Source organism: Salmo salar, chromosome ssa07 (genome assembly GCF_905237065.1).
Source record: "Salmo salar chromosome ssa07, Ssal_v3.1, whole genome shotgun sequence".
NCBI lineage: Eukaryota > Metazoa > Chordata > Actinopteri > Salmoniformes > Salmonidae > Salmo > Salmo salar.
Window position 1 is genome coordinate 65,208,308 of NC_059448.1, and position 19,815 is coordinate 65,228,122.

The 19,815-nt window shown below is 43.3% G+C and overlaps 2 protein-coding genes and 1 non-coding gene across 3 annotated transcripts in view; 2 read left to right on the top strand and 1 right to left on the bottom strand.

Moving 5' to 3' along the window:
* LOC106576657 (ELKS/Rab6-interacting/CAST family member 1) overlaps positions 1-19,815 on the bottom strand; it is a 634,388-nt gene that overhangs the window by 437,401 nt on the left and 177,172 nt on the right.
* Positions 5,392-8,037, top strand: LOC106597972 (beta-1,3-galactosyl-O-glycosyl-glycoprotein beta-1,6-N-acetylglucosaminyltransferase 3-like). The gene has a single exon (XM_014189075.2). It carries the CDS (start codon positions 6,508-6,510, stop codon positions 7,834-7,836), a length of 1,329 nt encoding a protein of 442 aa, XP_014044550.2. The 5' UTR covers positions 5,392-6,507; the 3' UTR covers positions 7,837-8,037.
* Positions 8,778-8,872, top strand: trnas-uga (transfer RNA serine (anticodon UGA)). The gene is made up of 2 exons: positions 8,778-8,815; positions 8,836-8,872. It is a non-coding gene; the product is annotated as a tRNA-Ser (tRNA).

Sequence of the window (19,815 nt, forward strand, 5' to 3'; positions counted from 1 at the left end):
AGCCTGAAACTAGAAGAAACGAGCCACCTACAGTAGGATTCCCCACACAGCAGCTTCTTGTCAGTGTTACTAGCTATCTGGCTGAACAGAATCCCAACACATGGACTTCTGCCCCATGGAGAGCCATAGTAATGGCGTCTTTTTGTAGGCACTAACTCCGCCGTGGCTCGTTGGACAAAGCCTATGGGGAAATGAATGGTTTTTTTGGAGGGTTTTGGGATAAACGCCAAAAATAAGGTCTGGTTCACAGTCTTAGACGTTTTGTTCTACAGGATAATCTCCAAGAGATAATGTCCCTTTTTGTGAATTTTGGAGCATTTATGTGATCAAAACAAGCTTCATAATTCATAAAGGTCGTGTTAACAGACTGCTGTTATATCATAGAACATACCGTACAACATCTCCTTAGCCTTAGTTAACCTCAGACCTTCATTTCAGCATTTATTCCTAAACTCCATTCTTTCCCCATTTATTTTCCCCATAGGAATGGCTGAACGAACCAGCGGGGCCTCATTTCCATTGTTTTTAGGACTACAAGCTGGTGATCTCGTTTTTTGTAAAGTTGTCAAATAACCCGGCCAGAAAATGTGACACGTCACCTCCTATGCAAATGTGGGTTCTGAAACCTTGATACTTCAAGTCCGCTCCGCTGGGAGGGTGGAAACGGAGAGTGGCTTTGTGCCATTACAGTGTTCACAGAGGGCTTTGGACAGCAAAATGTCACTCGGAACCTGTCCAGAACCGCTCAAAGTCACCCATCTAAGAGAATATTGTATGTTGTATTCAGATCCATAGATATACTTTTACTCAACCTTGTGTGCCTGTCTGTCTGCCTGTTTGTAGATGAGAATATGAGCATACAGGTGAGATCATAACATTTTAAAGGATTTGAATATTGACTACCTATTTAATGTCAATGGAGGTTCAACACTGGTGTTGAAAGAAATTATAAATACAATCATTTTACAACCATTCGATGAGTCCTTTATACATCCATGCTATAAAACGGAATGTCTAGAATTATAACAATATTGTAAATTCTAAAAGTTGACCTAACTCTCTAAAGACAAGGCTCTGGACGGGTGGGAAAAGGTGACATGTAGAAGGACTCAATTATTTCAATATTCAAATAATGTACCTATCTGACATCACTGGAGGTCCATAATACCCATGTTCAACATCACTGGAGGTCCATAATACCCATGTTCAACATCACTGGAGGTTCATAATACCCATGTTCAACATCACTGGAGGTTCATAATAACCATGTTCAACATCACTGGAGGTTCATAATACCCATGTTCAACATCACTGGAGGTCCATAATACCCATGTTCAACATCACTGGAGGTCCATAATACCCATGTTCAACATCACTGGAGGTCCATAATACCCATGTTCAACATCACTGGAGGTCCATAATACCCATGTTCAACATCACTGGAGGTTCATAATATCCATGTTCAACATCACTGGAGGTCCATAATACCCATGTTCAACATCACTGGAGGTTCATAATACCCATGTTCAACATCACTGGAGGTTCATAATAACCATGTTCAACATCACTGGAGGTTCATAATACCCATGTTCAACATCACTGGAGGTTCATAATATCCATGTTCAACATCACTGGAGGTCCATAATACCCATGTTCAACATCACTGGAGGTCCATAATACCCATGTTCAACATCACTGGAGGTTCATAATACCCATGTTCAACATCACTGGAGGTTCATAATAACCATGTTCAACATCACTGGAGGTCCATAATACCCATGTTCAACATCACTGGAGGTCCATAATACCCATGTTCAACATCACTGGAGGTCCATAATACCCATGTTCAACATCACTGGAGGTTCATAATAACCATGTTCAACATCACTGGAGCTCCATAATACCCATGTTCCACATCACTGGAGGTCCATAATACCCATGTTCAACATCACTGGAGGTTCATAATACCCATGTTCAACATCACTGGAGGTCCATAATACCCATGTTCAACATCACTGGAGGTTCATAATACCCATGTTCAACATCACTGGAGGTTCATAATACCCATGTTCAACATCACTGGAGGTCCATAATACCCATGTTCAACATCACTGGAGGTCCATAATAACCATGTTCAACATCACTGGAGGTTCATAATACCCATGTTCAACATCACTGGAGGTTCATAATACCCATGTTCAACATCACTGGAGGTCCATAATAACCATGTTCAACATCACTGGAGGTCCATAATAACCATGTTCAACATCACTGGAGGTCCATAATACCCATGTTCAACATCACTGGAGGTTCATAATACCCATGTTCAACATCACTGGAGGTTCATAATACCCATGTTCAACATCACTGGAGGTTCATAATACCCATGTTCAACATCACTGGAGGTTCATAATACCCATGCTCAACATCACTGGAGCTCCATAATACCCATGTTCAACATCACTGGAGGTCCATAATACCCATGTTCAACATCACTGGAGGTTCATAATACCCATGTTCAACATCACTGGAGGTTCATAATACCCATGTTCAACATCACTGGAGGTCCATAATAACCATGTTCAACATCACTGGAGGTTCATAATACCCATGTTCAACATCACTGGAGGTCCATAATAACCATGTTCAACATCACTGGAGGTCCATAATAACCATGTTCAACATCACTGGAGGTCCATAATAACCATGTTCAACATCACTGGAGGTTCATAATACCCATGTTCAACATCACTGGAGGTCCATAATAACCATGTTCAACATCACTGGAGGTTCATAATACCCATGTTCAACATCACTGGAGGTTCATAATACCCATGTTCAACATCACTGGAGGTCCATAATACCCATGTTCAACATCACTGGAGGTTCATAATACCCATGTTCAACATCACTGGAGGTTCATAATACCCATGTTCAACATCACTGGAGGTCCATAATAACCATGTTCAACATCACTGGAGGTTCATAATACCCATGTTCAACATCACTGGAGGTCCATAATAACCATGTTCAACATCACTGGAGGTCCATAATACCCATGTTCAACATCACTGGAGGTTCATAATACCCATGTTCAACATCACTGGAGGTCCATAATACCCATGTTCAACATCACTGGAGGTCCATAATACCCATGTTCAACATCACTGGAGGTCCATAATACCCATGTTCAACATCACTGGAGGTTCATAATACCCATGTTCAACATCACTGGAGGTTCATAATACCCATGTTCAACATCACTGGAGGTTCATAATACCCATGTTCAACATCACTGGAGGTTCATAATACCCATGTTCAACATCACTGGAGGTTCATAATACCCATGTTCAACATCACTGGAGGTCCATAATACCCATGTTCAACATCACTGGAGGTCCATAATACCCATGTTCAACATCAATCATGAACACATTTTTAGAAATGTGATCTCTGCCTTTGAGACATGGCTGTGTTTGCTGTACGAGTTGGAAAATGAGTCTAGGATGTTTGTCACGGATATTAACCTGCAGCCAGGATGTGATAAAACATTATGTTTAATCTAGAAAAAAGAAACGCACACCTATAAAGGCGAGGTGCTGGCTAGCGGAGTAGAACACTAGAAAATAAGGGAAAGCCGCACACTCTAAGAGCTCAGATACAAAAATGTAATAACCAACGTTTCGACAGCGAAGCTGTCTTCATCAGGGTATCATCACAAGCACTGCGAGATGAGTCATTTATATAGTGTCAAGAGACACACAGGTGTTTGTAATCATGGCCAAGTATGGCCTAATATCATTGGTTAACTCAAATATTTTAAAAAAAATGGCATACAAAGAACATACAAAAAGACAAACAAATGGATAGCATACGATCATAGCATTTGTAGTCTAAAATGTTTCTAACAAACAATTACAATGGCAAAATCACAATAATCACAAGAATGGCTTCAGATCAAAGTCTATGTTGAGACCGAAGGGAGCAAGGGTCTTTAAATTAAAGATCCAGGCAGCCTCTCGTTTTAACAATAAATTATCAAGGTCACCCCCTCTCCTCGGGAGGGTGACATGTTCGATGCCAATATAACGCAGAGACGAAATCGAATGGTTTGCTTCCAAAAAGTGGGCCGCAACTGGGTAAGTCAAGTTTTTGCACCTAATGGTGCTACGATGCTCTGAGATACGTACTTTTAATTCACGCTTTGTTTTACCCACATCATTTTTACCACAAGGACAAGTTATGAGATAAATAACTGCCTTAGTGGAACACGTAATAACACCTTTAATTGGGATAGATTTCCCTGTTTGGGGGTGTTTGAAGGATCTACATTTATAAGTGCCATTGCATTGAGCACAGCCATTACACTTGTAATTTCCATCCAGTAGGGGCGCAGATAGACGTTGTTCAGGAATATCTTGGGGTGGTAAATCAGAGTGTACCAATTGGTCTCTGAGATTTCTGCCCCGCGAGAATACGACCAGGGGAAGATCAGAAAACACATTACCGAGACTATCATCATATTTCAAAATGTGGCAATGTTTGTGAACGATTCCTTTAATTTGTTCAGAGCACTTTTTTTGGAAGCAAACCATTCTATTTCTTCTCTGCGTTATATTGGCATCGAACATGTCACCCTCCCGAGGCGAGTGGGTGACCTTGATAATTGATTGTTAAAACGAGAGGCTGCCTGGATCTTTAATTTAAAGACCCTTGCTCCCTTCGGTCTCAACATAGACTTTGATCTGAAGCCATTCTTGTGATTATTGTGATTTTGCCATTGTAATTGTTTGTTAGATACATTTTAGACTACAAATGCTATGATCGTATGCTATCCATTTGTTTGTCTTTTTGTATGTTCTTTGTATGCCATTTTTTTAAAATATTTGAGTTAACCAATGATATTAGGCCATACTTGGCCATGATTACAAACACCTGTGTGTCTCTTGACACTATATAAATGACTCATCTCACAGTGTTTGTGATGATACCCTGATCAAAACATTATGTTTAACCATCAACAGCTGTCATCTAATCCCGGTACACCTGTACAAACCGTGTTCCTCTGCATCACACCAGACAAAATATGTGTGTATAAAGGTGACATTGTGAAATGTTGAAGGATTCATGGAACGGAAGTAAAATGATTTTAATATTCAAATAATGTACGTGTGTGATGTCAATGGTAAAAGGAGATGTGGGATGTTATTGTGGTCTGGTAATATGAGGATAAGATGTGGGATGTTATTGTGGTCTGGTAATATGAGGATAAGATGTGGGATGTTATTGTGGTCTGGTAATATGAGGATAAGATTGGTCTGGAGGATAAGATGTGGGATGTTATTGTGGTCTGGTAATATGAGGATAAGATGTGGTCGTATGAGGATAAGATGTGGGATGTTATTGTGGTCTGGTAATATGAGGATAAGATGTGGGATGTTATTGTGGTCTGGTAATATGAGGATAAGATGTGGGATGTTATTGTGGTCTGGTAATATGAGGATAAGATGTGGGATGTTATTGTGGTCTGGTAATATGAGGATAAGATGTGGGATGTTATTGTGGTCTGGTAATATGAGGATAAGATGTGGGATGTTATTGTGGTCTGGTAATATGAGGATAAGATGTGGGATGTTATTGTGGTCTGGTAATATGAGGATAAGATGTGGGATGTTATTGTGGTCTGGTAATATGAGGATAAGATGTTAGCCAATAGGACTGTGACAACGCCAGTAGTGTGACATTTTTCCCATGGTCCTTTATACCTGCTGTATATAAAATATTGTGTGCAAAATGTATGGGCTAGATATTTCAACTGTGTACGGCAAGGTGAATGTCTGACTGAACATGTTTATGAGGCTGCTTTGACCCACAGCTCAAAGCTAGAGGACAGACCGCTGTTTAACGTGAGAGGCTCAGCCATGTTAGGACTGTACGCCTGGCATGTGTCACAACGCTGACCAGGAAACAAGCCACATACAGGGGAACCATACCTCCTAGACTGCTACAGAGCTTTTCCTCCCTGGTCTGCCACGCCCATAGAGTGTTTACAGAAAGGCCACGTCCTCTAGAGCGTTAACAGAAAGGCCACGCCCATAGAGTTAATGATTCCACCTCTTCCTTTTAAACGGAGGTGTGTGAGAGGAGTGTGAGAGGAGTGTGAGAGGTGTGTGTATTTGAGCTGTGAGGTGCTGGTGAGACTCATCCTCTGTTGTTCAGCAGTGTGCAACTCCTCCTCCTCAGCTGTGGTGTTGATACTGATACCACAAAGACAATACCACATACAGGGTTCTCCCAAGGATCTTTTTTAACAAGGAGGTGCTACTGAGTACAGCGGGATGGACATTTCCTGCAATCTAAAGAAAATAAATACTCCATTAAGGTGTGGTGCTAGGCCTTAAATGATTACAAATCAAATTTTTAAAAATGACAGTGTAGCTACCAGGTGGCGTAGTGGAACTCTTCCATTCTTTGAGGAGAACCCTGACAGAAAGATATCGACTAGTCATGGCGTCTGTTCGGTTGTCCAGGTCTCAGAGATTCTTCACGAACTTATCTCTGATCCTCCTGGGTGGATCCGTCTCTCTGCTCCTGTGGGCCGCTCTCAGACACCCGCCGGGCTCTGCCAGGAGTCGTCTCCCCGCTCTGGACCTCTTGCCCCTGGACTACGCTGCCGACCTGCCGGCCTGCACAGCCATCATCCAGGGAGACCTGGAGGGTCTGGAGAGGAAGCAGCTCAGCCTCCTGCTGAAGACTATGAAGAAACAGCAGCTGCTGTCAGAGGCGTTCTACCACAACGTGACTCAGGACTGTCAGAGGTACGTTACAGAAAGAGAGTTCATCACCGTTCCTCTCAGTCAGGAGGAGGAGGAGTTCCCCATCGCCTACTCCATGGTCATCCACCACAAGATTGAGATGTTTGAGCGGCTCCTACGTGCCGTGTACACTCCTCAGAACGTGTACTGCGTCCACATCGATCAGAAGTCATCCGAGGACTTCAGGACGGCAGTGAGGGCTATCGTGTCCTGTCTGCCTAATGTGTTTGTGGCCAGTAAGTTAGAGAGTGTGGTATACGCCTCCTGGTCCAGAGTGCAGGCTGATCTGAACTGTATGGAGGATCTCCTGAAGTCACCTGTCCAGTGGAGGTACCTGATCAACACCTGTGGAACAGACTTCCCCATTAAGACCAACGCTGAGATGGTTCAGGCCCTCAAGCTGCAGAACGGGAGGAACAGCATGGAGTCAGAGACCACCGACGACTATAAAAACAGCAGATGGCAGTTTCACCACAAAATCACCAGCAACATGGTGGTCAAGACGAACGTTAGGAAGAGCCCTCCTCCAATCAGCACCCCCATGTTCTCTGGCAACGCCTACTTCCTGGTGTCCAGGGCCTTCGTCCGTCACGTGATGAAGTCTCAGGAGGTCCGGTTGCTGTTGGAGTGGGAGAAGGACACCTACAGTCCTGATGAACATCTGTGGGCCACTCTGCAGCGCATGCCCTCTGTGCCAGGATCTAACCCTCCCCACATCAAGTACCATGAATCAGACATGAACGCCATCGCTCGCATCGTGAAGTGGCGTTCCCTGGAAGGAGATGTGAGGAACGGAGCCCCATACCCACCCTGCTCGGGTGACTACAGGAGGTCCATTTGTGTCTACGGTGCTGGAGATCTCCGGTGGCTCCTAAAACATCACCACCTCATCGCTAACAAGTTTGACCCTGAGGTGGATGATGTGGCTATCAGGTGTCTGGAGTCGTACCTGCGCTTCAAAGCTGCATACCGTGTTTCACGAAGGACAGTGGAATCTGACAGGATCTTACAAAAACTATGAAATGTTAAGTTGTAAATACGTTAATGTGCATTTATTTAAAATATGTTTTGAAATGTTGTATATTTCTGATGGTGCTGTAAAGAGGGTTGTAAATACAGTAATGTAGGTTTTATTTCAAATATACACTGAGTGTTTAAAACATTAGGAACACCTCCCTAATATTGAGTTGCACCACCCCTTTTGTCCTCAGAACAGCCTCAATGTATTGGGGCATGGACTCTGCAAGGTGTGGAAAGCCTTCCACAGGGATTCTGGCCCATGTTGACTCCAATGCTTCCCACAGTTGTGTCAGGTTGGCTGGATGTCCTTTGGGTGGTGGACCATTCTTGATACACACAGGAAACTGTTGAGCGTGAAAAACCCAGCAGCGTTGCCGTTATTGGCACACTCAAACCGGTGTGCCTGGTACCTACTACAATAACCCGTTCAAAGGCACTTAAATCTTTTGTCTTGCCCATTCACCCTCTGAATGGCACACATACACAATCCATGTCTCAATTGTCACAAGGCTTAATCCTGCTTTAACCTGTCTCCTCCCCTTCATCTACACTGATTGAAGTGGATTTAACAGGTAACATCAATAAGGGATCATAGCTTCCACCTGTATTTTCCTGGTCAGTCTGTTATGGAAACAGCATGTTTTGTCCACTCAGTATATTTGATATATTTCTGATTTTAATGTATAGTTCTGATTGTAATGTATAGTTCTGATTGTACTGTATAGTTCTGATTGTAATGTATAGTTCTGATTGTACTGTATAGTTCTGATTGTAATGTATAGTTCTGATTGTACTGTATAGTTCTGATTGTAATGTATAGTTCTGATTGTACTGTATAGTTCTGATTGTAATGTATAGTTCTGATTGTACTGTATAGTTCTGATTGTAATGTATAGTTCTGATTGTACTGTATAGTTCTGATTGTACTGTGTAGTTCTGATTGGCTCAGTTGGCTCAGTTGGTAGAGCATGGTGTTTGAAACGCCAGCATGGTGTTTGCAACGCCAGGGTTGTGGGTTCGATTCCCACAGGGGGCCAGTACAAAAAAAATATATATATATTTTTTTTTTTAAATGCATGAAATGAAAATGAAATGTATGTATTCACTACTGTAAGTCACTCTGGATAAGAGCGTCTGCGAAATGACTAAAATGTAATGTAAATGTATAGTTCTGATTGTACTGTGTAGTTCTGATTGTACTGTATAGTTCTGATTGTACTGTGTAGTTCTGATTGTACTGTATAGTTCTGATTGTACTGTGTAGTTCTGATTGTACTGTATAGTTCTGATTGTACTGTGTAGTTCTGATTGTACTATATAGTTCTGATTGTACTGTATATTCCAGACACATGTATTTCTTCCTGTGCACTGTATTTATTACAGCAGCAGTACCATCTAGTGGAATGACTAGTCTAACTGGACACAGCATTTTGTTATACCTTATTATAAACTGGGTAGTTTGAGCCCTGAATGCTGATTGGCTGACAGCCGTGGTATATCAGAAGGTATACCACAGGTATGACAAAACATGTGTTTTACTGTTCTAATTACATTGGTAACCAGTTTATAATAGCAATAAGGCACCAATAAGGCACCTTTGTGATATATGGCCAATATACCACGGCTAAGGGCTGTGTAAAAGCACTCCGCATTGCGTCGTGCTCCGTGGTATATTGGCCATATACCACAACCCCTCGGGCCTTATTGCTTAAATAACTAATACTACAGAAGCAGTGTATCTTTCCTCAGTGTTTTAATCAGAGCATGTTTAGTGTTTCTGTATCAGTATGGACTTTAAAACAGGAACAGATATAGCCCTTGGTTCTCCCCAGACCTGACTGCACTTAACAAAGACAAAAATATCCTGTGGCGTTCTGCATTAGCATCGAACTGCCCCCGCGATATGCAACTTTTCAGAGAAGTTAGAAACCAATACACACAGGCAGTTAGAAACGCCAAGGCTAGCTTTTTCAAACAGAAATTTGCTTCCTGCAACTCAAACTCTAAAAAGTTCTGGGACATTGTAAAGTCCATGGAGAATAAGAACACCTCCTCCCAACTGCCCACTGCACTGAGGATAGGAAACTCTGTCACCACCGATAAGCCCACTATAATTGAGAATTTCAATAAGCATTTTTCTACGGCTGGCCATGCTTTCCACCTAACTACCCCTACTGCATTCAACAGCACTGCACCCCCCACAGCTACTCGCCCAAGCCTCCCCCATTTCTCCTTCTCCCAAATCCATTCAGCTGATGTTCTGAAAGAGCTGCAAAATCTGGACCCCTACAAATCAGCTGGGCTAGACAATCTGGACCCTTTCTTTCTAAAATTATCTGCCGAAATTATTGCAACCCCTATTACTAGCCTGTTCAACCTCTCTTTCGTGTCGTCTGAGATTCCCATAGATTGGAAAGCAGCTGCTGTCATCCCCCTCTTCAAAGGAGGTGACACTCTTGACCCAAATTGCTACAGACCTATATCCATCCTACCCTGCCTTTCTAAGGTCTTCGAAAGCCAAGTCAACAAACAGATTACCGACCATTTCGAATCCCACCGCACCCCTGGCAGTCTCTATGGGGGTACCACAGGGTTCAATTCTTGGGCCAACTCTTTTCTCTGTATACATCAATGATGTCGCTCTTGCTGCTGGTGAATCTCTGATCCACCTCTACGCAGACGACACCATTCTGTATACTTCTGGTCCTTCTTTGGACACTGTGTTAACAACCCTCCAGACGAGCTTCAATGCCATACAACTCTCCTTCCGTGGTCTCCAACTGCTCCTAAATACAAGTAAAACTAAATGCATGCTCTTCAACCGATCGCTGCCTGCACCTGCCCGCCTGTCCAGCATCACTTCTCTGGACGGTTCTGACTTTGTGGATAACTACAAATACCTAGGTGTCTGGTTAGACTGTAAACTCTCCTTCCAGACTCACATCAATCATCTCCAATCCAAAGTTAAATCTAGAATTGGCTTCCTATTTCGCAACAAAGCATCCTTCACTCATGCTGCCAAACATACCCTCGTAAAACTGACCATCCTACCAATCCTCGACTTCGGTGATGTCATTTACAAAATAGCCTCCAATACCCTACTCAACAAGCTGGATGCAGTCTATCACAGTGCCATCCGTTTTGTCACCAATGCCCCATATACTACCCACCACTGCGACCTGTATGCTCTCGTTGGCTGGCCTTCGCTTCATAATCGTCGCCAAACACATTGGCTCCAGGTAATCTACAAGACCCTGCTAGGTAAAGTCCCGCCTTATCTCCGCTCACTGGTCACCATAGCAGCACCCACCTGTAGCACGCGCTCCAGCAGGTATATCTCTCTGGTCACCCCTAAAGCCAACTCCTTTGGTTGCCTTTCCTTCCAGTTCTCTGCTGCCAATGACTGGAACGAATTACAAAAATCTCTGAAACTGGAAACACTTATCTCCCTCACTAGCTTTAAGCACCAGCTGTCAGAGCAGCTCCCAGATCACTGCACCTGTACATAGCCCATCTATAATTTAGCCCAAACTACTACCTCTTCCCCTACTGTATTTATTTATTTTATTTATTATTTTGCTCCTTTGCACCATATTATTTATATTTTAAATTTGAACTTTCTTCAAACTACAAATCTACCATTCCAGTGTTTTACTTGCTATACTTTATTTACTTTGCCACCATGGCCTTTTTTTGCCTTTACCTCCCTTATCTCACATCATTTGCTCACATTGTATATAGTCTTATTTTTGTCTACTGTATCATTGATTGTATGTTGTTTTACTCCATGTGTAACTCTGTGTTTTTGTATGTTGTCGAACTGCTTTGCTTTATCTTGGCCAGGTCGCAATTGTAAATGAGAACTTGTTCTCAACTAGCCTACCTGGTTAAATAAAGGACTTGTTCACAACTTGCCTACCTGGTTAAATAAAGGACTTGTTCTCAACTAGCCTACCTGGTTATATAAAGGTGAAATAAATAAATAAAAACAATTCCTTTGGGCTCATTTTGACCCCAGACAAAAACACCTAATTCCTCCCATAGTAATTTAATAAAACTGACCTTTATTCGAATTGAAGTTTCTCTGGAGACATAATTACAAGTATGTTTCATTAGGTATTGGGAACGTTGTGTGGACATGCTGAGAGATATGGTCCCAAAACACAGTTGTGTTGCTTGTTAAAATGTTTCTATTAGGTTGCAAAAAACATTTGCAAGAACATTCCCAGAACGTGTTTTTGTGCTTTAAAAGTTCCTAAAACATTGTGGGAACATTGTGGGAACATTGTGGGTATATGAGAAGAGATTCCCAAAACACCTAAGCTGTTGAGTTGTGCTGACTGTCAGATAATGTTTGTATCACGATGCACAAAACATTCCTTTGATGTTGCAAGAATGTTGACAGAACAGCGTTTCTGAGTTCTTTAAAGGTTCCCAGAACATTTAATTAGGTTGTGGGAACAGTGTAGGTACATTACAAGAGATAGGTTCATACAAAATTAGGTTGCACAGGACATTCCCTTAATGTTGTAAGAAGGTCATAGCATATATGTTTTAGGTTTAACATAATATTCCATTTACAGTATGTTCACGAAATGTACATTTTACGTTGTCTTGGAGGTCCTCAGAACATTTCAAGAACGTTTAGAATATATATATATATATATATAAGCTTTACCTAATATCACCACATCATTGTCAGCATGCAGATGAAAGCAGATTGGAATACATCCCCATGAAGTTTCCAGATTTAATGAGAATTCACATCTGAGGACTGTCTTGTAGATGACATTGCATTCTCATTTCATTCATAGGACATTTGAACAGCATTTAATCATACACAACCAGATTTATTTATACTCTTCATATGTTGACAATCTGTACACTATTTCATTCATAGAACATTTGAACAGCAGTTAAATGTAACCATCCAATCACAACCATATTTAATACACGTCATATGTTGACGTTGGGTTTTTAAGCTGCAATGTTTGGTTCCCAAACCAGGTTTGTTTTCGTCTGTTCCAAGAGGGAAGCTATCTTACATCTTATTACTTCCCTATATAGCCATGGCAGTATGGTCCATCAGGAACTCCATGTGTCCTTTTTAACCTTCTTAGACATACAGTAACTAACCCATGGAAATAAAAAATAAACCAGGGGGGACCATATCAAGCGTCTCAAATTATATCGGGTGCCATTTTTTAAAGGTGAACTTTCACAGAACCAATTTTGGTTTGCTGGGAAACCATTCCTGGTACATTGTGTTATTACATAACCTGGAAACCAAATGAGAACTTTTGAACAATATTCTGTAATAGTTGTTACAGATGTTGTGTACAACATTTTAGTAAATGTTAGGAGAATATTCCAAGGATATTTCATTTAGACATTTATTTTGACAAATACAAATATTTGGTTATCAAAAGCATTCTCTCAATGTTTTTGGGATGTTATCATCCTACTGTTAGATAAAATCCTAACTAGAACTTAATGGAATCTTAGCTAATGTTCTGGGAATGTTCCTGGTTTGCTGGGAAAACTCTTTTTTGCATGCTTCGAGAAAAACCACAGCGACCCACAGACGCAGGCTCAAGAGGATTGTGGGTTCTCGAGTAAATCTTTCAAGTGTGTAAACTCACGCAAGGCTGCCGGCCCAGATGGCATCCCGAGCCACGTCCTAAGAGCATGCGCAGATAATCTGTCAGGAGTGTTCACAGACATATTCAATCTCTCCCTATCCCAGTCTGCTGACCCACATGCTTCAAGATGGCCACCATTGTTCCTGTACCTAAACAAGCTGACTGAACCAAATGACTATCACCCTGTAGCTTCACCTCTGTCATCATGAAGGGCTTTAAGAGTCAAGGACCATATCAGCTCCACCTTACCCGACAACTTGAATAGAGTCCAAAAATATATCCACCCCGCCCATCCCACCGGGACAAGAGGAATACCTATGTGAATACCTATGTGGGAATACTGTTCATGGACTACAACTCAGCCTTCAACACCATAGTATACTCTCCAAGCTCGTCACCAAGCTCAGGGCCCTGGTTCTGAACTCCTCCATGTGCAACTGGATCCTGGATTTCCTGACGGGACCGACCCTAGGTGGTAGGCAACAACACCTCTGCCACGCGTGGGTGTGTGCTCATCCCCCTCCTGTACTCCCTGTTCACCCACGACTGGGTAACTAAATCAGTCAAGAATTTTCTATGCCAGGTATTTGATGTAAGATTGAAACTGAGCGATTGGAACTGAACGATAAAGGTTTGCTGTCGACACAACAGTGGTAGGCCTGATCACCAACGACGACGAGACAGCCTACAGGGAGGAGGTTAGAGTCCTGGTGGAGTGGTGAAGGAGCTGATATATATATATATATCTCTCTCTCTCTCTCTCTCTCTCTCTCTCTCTCTCTCTCTCTCTCTCTCTCTCTCTCTCTCTCTCTCTCTCTCTCTCTCTCTCTCTCTCTCTCTCTCTCTCTCTCTCTCTCTCTCTCTCTCTCTCTCTCTCTCTCTCTCTCTCTCTCTCGACAACGAAGGGACAGTCTGTCATGATTCCACAGAGGACCTGGTTACTAAGCAACATCAGCCATCTGTGAGTGGTGCTGAATGAATGACGTTGTCTCTCTCATACACACACAGACAAGAGCAAACACACACAACACACAGGACAGATGAGGAGCAGAAGAAAGGATGGTGTGATCACATACTGAGGGGTGAGTGAAAGTCAAGACTCAAGGGAAACAAAAAAGAAGGACCTGACTACAACACTCCCTGACCCAGAGAAGAACAGGACCTGACTACAACACTCCCTGACCCAGAGAAGAACAGGACCTGACTACAACACTCCCTGACCCAGAGAAGAACAGGACCTGACTACAACACTCCCTGACCCAGAGAAGAACAGGACCTGACTACAACACTCCCTGACCAGAGAAGAACAGGACCTGACTACAACACTCCCTGACCCAGAGAAGAACAGGACCTGACTGCAACACTCCCTGACCCAGAGAAGAACAGGACCTGACTACAACACTCCCTGACCCAGAGAAGAACAGGACCTGACTACAACACTCCCTGACCCAGAGAAGAACAGGACCTGACTACAACACTCCCTGACCCAGAGAAGAACAGGACCTGACTACAACACTCCCTGACCCAGAGAAGAACAGGACCTGACTACAACACTCCCTGACCCAGAGAAGAACAGGACCTGACTACAACACTCCCTGACCCAGAGAAGAACAGGACCTGACTACAACACTCCCTGACCCAGAGAAGAACAGGACCTGACTACAACACTCCCTGACCCAGAGAAGAACAGGACCTGACTACAACACTCCCTGACCCAGAGAAGAACAGGACCTGACTACAACACTCCCTGACCCAGAGAAGAACAGGACCTGACTACAACACTCCCTGACCCAGAGAAGAACAGGACCTGACTACAACACTCCCTGACCAAGAGAAGAACAGGACCTGACTACAACACTCCCTGACCAAGAGAAGAACAGGACCTGACTACAACACTCCCTGACCCAGAGAAGAACAGGACCTGACTACAACACTCCCTGACCCAGAGAAGAACAGGACCTGACTACAACACTCCCTGACCCAGAGAAGAACAGGACCTGACTACAACACTCCCTGACCCAGAGAAGAACAGGACCTGACTACAACACTCCCTGACCCAGAGAAGAACAGGACCTGACTACAACACTCCCTGACCCAGAGAAGAACAGGACCTGACTACAACACTCCCTGACCCAGAGAAGAACAGGACCTGACTACAACACTCCCCTGACCCAGAGAAGAACAGGACCTGACTACAACACTCCCTGACCCAGAGAAGAACAGGACCTGACTACAACACTCCCCTGACCCAGAGAAGAACAGGACCTGACTACAACACTCCCTGACCCAGAGAAGAACAGGACCTGACTACAACACTCCCTGACCCAGAGAAGAACAGGACCTGACTACAACACGCCCTGACCAAGAGAAGAACAGGACCTGACTACAACACTCCCTGACCCAGAGAAGAACAGGACCTGACTACAACACTCCCTGACCCAGAGAAGAACAGGACCTGACTACAACACTCCCCTGACCCAGAGAAGAACAGGACCTGACTACAACACTCCCTGACCAAGAGAAGAACAGGACCTGACTACAACACTCCCTGACCCAGAGAAGAACAGGACCTGACTACAACACTCCCTGACCCAGAGAAGAACAGGACCTGACTACAACACTCCCTGACCCAGAGAAGAACAGGACCTGACTACAACACTCCCTGACCCAGAGAAGAACAGGACCTGACTACAACACTCCCTGACCCAGAGAAGAACAGGACCTGACTACAACACGCCCTGACCAAGAGAAGAACAGGACCTGACTACAACACTCCCTGACCCAGAGAAGAACAGGACCTGACTACAACACTCCCTGACCCAGAGAAGAACAGGACCTGACTACAACACTCCCTGACCCAGAGAAGAACAGGACCTGACTACAACACTCCCTGACCCAGAGAAGAACAGGACCTGACTACAACACTCCCTGACCCAGAGAAGAACAGGACCTGACTACAACACTCCCTGACCCAGAGAAGAACAGATCCTTGTACTACTGTTAGTGTACCAGCTGGCACCACTGTGGTGTCCTCAGGCACACACACACCCCTTCCCTTCTGCTGCTCAAGCAATCATTTCTCCCCCTGAATTGACTTTCATGCCCAGTGACATCGCAACTCAAGGAAAGAGAGAGGGAGAAAAAAGACAGGAGGTAAAGATGCTATCGAGCTCCCTGCATCCAACATCAATCAGCAGTGTGGAGAAGATGAGAGGAGAGATGAAGAAAGACAAGTCATGAGAGAGAGAGAGAGAGAGAGAGAGAGAGAGAGAGAGAGAGAGAGAGAGGAGACAGAGAATGAGTAGAGAGAGAGAGAGAGAGAGAGAGAGAGAGACAGAGAATGAGTAGAGAGAGAGAGAGAGAGAGAGAGAAGAAGAGACTACAAGGCAAGAAGGGCCTTCTACGCCATCAAAAGGAACATAACATTTGACATACCAATTAGGATCTGGCTAAAAATACTGGAATCAGTTATACAACCCATTGCCCTTTATGGTTGTGAGGTCTGGGGTCCGCTCACCAACCAAGAATTCACAAAATGGGACAAACCCCAAATTGAGACACTGCATGAAGAATTCTGCAAAAATATCCTCCTTGTACAATGTAAAATACCAAATAATGCATACAGAGCAGAATTAGGCCGATACCCACTAATTATCAAAATCCAGAAAAGAGATGTTAAATTCTACAACCATCTAAAAGGAAGCGATTCCCCAACCTTCCATAACAAAGCCATCACCTACAGAGATGAACCTGGAGAAGAGTCCCCTAAAGCAAGCTGGTTCTGGGGCTCTGTTCACAAACACAAACAGACCCCACAGAGCCCCAAGACAGCAGCACAATTAGACCCAACCAAATCATAAGAAAACAAAAAGATAATTACTTGACACATTGGAAAGAATTAACAAAACAACAGAGCAAACTAGAATGATATTTGTCCCTAAACAGAGAGTACACAGTGGCAGAATACCTGACCACTGTGACTGACCCAAACTTAAGGAAAGATTTGACTATGTACAGACTCAGTGAGCATAGCCTTGCTATTGAGAAAGGCCGCCGTAGGCAGACCCGGCTCTCAAGAGAAGACAGGCTATGTGCACACTGCCCACAAAATGAGGTGGAAACTGAGCTGCACTTCCTAACCTCCTGCCAAATGTATGACCATATTAGAGACACATATTTCCCTCAGATTACACAGACCCACAAAGAATTACAAAACAAACCCGATTTTGATAAACTCCCATATCTACTGGGTGAAATACCACAGTGTGACATCACAGCAGCAAGATTTGTGACCTGTTGCCACAAGAAAAGGTCAACCAGTGAAGAACAAACACCATTATAAATACAACCCATATTTATGTTTATTTATTTTCCATTTTGTACTTTAACCATTTGCACACATACATAATATGATATATGAAATGGCTTTATTCTTTTGCAATGTTTACTGTTCATTTTTATTATTTATTCAACTTTTGTTTATTATCTACTTTTTAACATGTTTCCCATGCCAATAAAGCCCCTTGAATTGAATTGAGAGAGATGGAGAGAGATGGAGAGATGGAGCAGTGGAGAGAGATGGAGAGAGATGGAGAGATGGAGCAGTGGAGAGAGATGGAGAGAGATGGAGAGATGGAGCAGTGGAGAGAGATGGAGAGAGATGGAGAGAGATGGAGCAGTGGAGATGGAGAGATGGAGAGAGATGGAGAGAGATGTAGAGAGAGATGGAGAGAGATGGATAGAGATGGAGAGAGATGGAGAGAGATGGAGCAGTGGAGAGAGATGGAGAGATGGAGAGAGATAAAAGTCGACCAAGCATCCCTGACCTGCTGTCTATATAGCTGGTTCCTTATTAAATCAATAGCAACAGGACATGCTAATATAACAATGACAGTGATTATGTATTCATGCCATGGGATTGGATGACAGACAGGAAGCAGAAGGCATGCTGTCACTCTGGTCACCACATATACCAGGGGGCATGATTAATCAGGACACCAGGTCAACCTTGAGGGTCATAGGATGTATTCTGCTGTGTGATGGTAAGATACTGGGACTCAGGAGAATAAACACACACACACACACACACACACACACACACACACACACACACACACACACACACACACACACACACACACACACACACACACACACACACACACACACACACACACACACACACACACACACACACACGGGAACATTGCCAGCTTCCTCCCTCACCAATGATAGAAGAGGTTTGGGACATACACACACAGGGCTTGGCCTTATCACACTACATCCACTAGTAGATCTTGACTTAAAAGCTGGATCATGACCAGATAAAAGGTGTTAATAGCTGGATCATGACCAGATAAAAGGTGTTAATAGCTGGATCATGACCAGATAAAAGGTGTTAATAGCTGGATCATGACCAGATAAAAGGTCTTAATAGCTGGATCATGACCAGATAAAAGGTGTTAATAGCTGGATCGCGACCAGATAAAAGGTCTTAATAGCTGGATCATGACCAGATAAAAGGTGTTAATAGCTGGATCGCGACCAGATAAAAGGTGTTAATAGCTGGATCGCGACCAGATAAAAGGTGTTAATAGCTGGATCATGACCAGATAAAAGGTGTTAATAGCTGGATCACGACCAGATAAAGGTCTTAATAGCTGGATCGCGACCAGATAAAAGGTGTTAATAGCTGGATCATGACCAGATAAAAGGTCTTAATAGCTGGATCATGACCAGATAAAAGGTCTTAATAGCTGGATCATGACCAGATAAAAGGTGTTAATAGCTGGATCATGACCAGATAAAAGGTGTTAATAGCTGGATCATGACCAGATAAAAGGTCTTAATAGCTGGATCATGACCAAATAAAAGGTGTTAATAGCTGGATCATGACCAGATAAAAGGTCTTAATAGCTGGATCATGACCAGATAAAAGGTCTTAATAGCTGGATCATGACCAGATAAAAAGTCTTAATAGCTGGATCATGACCAGATAAAAGGTCTTAATAGCTGGATCATGACCAGATAAAAGGTCTTAATAGCTGGATCATGACCAGATAAAAGGTCTTAATAGCTGGATCATGACCAGATAAAAGGTCTTAATAGCTGGATCTCTCAATCTCTCATACGGTCAACAAAAACAAACAGACTCGTGAATGTGCTTCAATGTTTGTGGAATTTAGCACCTCAGTGAATGTAGCTATAACGGCCCTCCTCAGCAGTCCTGAGGTGACTTACAGACAGTGAGAAGAATGAGGCCAGCTACAACACAGTTCAACTCTATCTGTTATGCAACCATTATGAGTCAGACTAGCTGAGATGCTCGGAGTCTGACT

What these genes read in the sequence shown, in the direction of transcription:
- LOC106597972 (XM_014189075.2), top strand. Translation starts at nt 6,508, where the DNA reads ATGGCGTCTGTTCGGTTGTCCAGGTCTCAGAGATTCTTCACGAACTTA.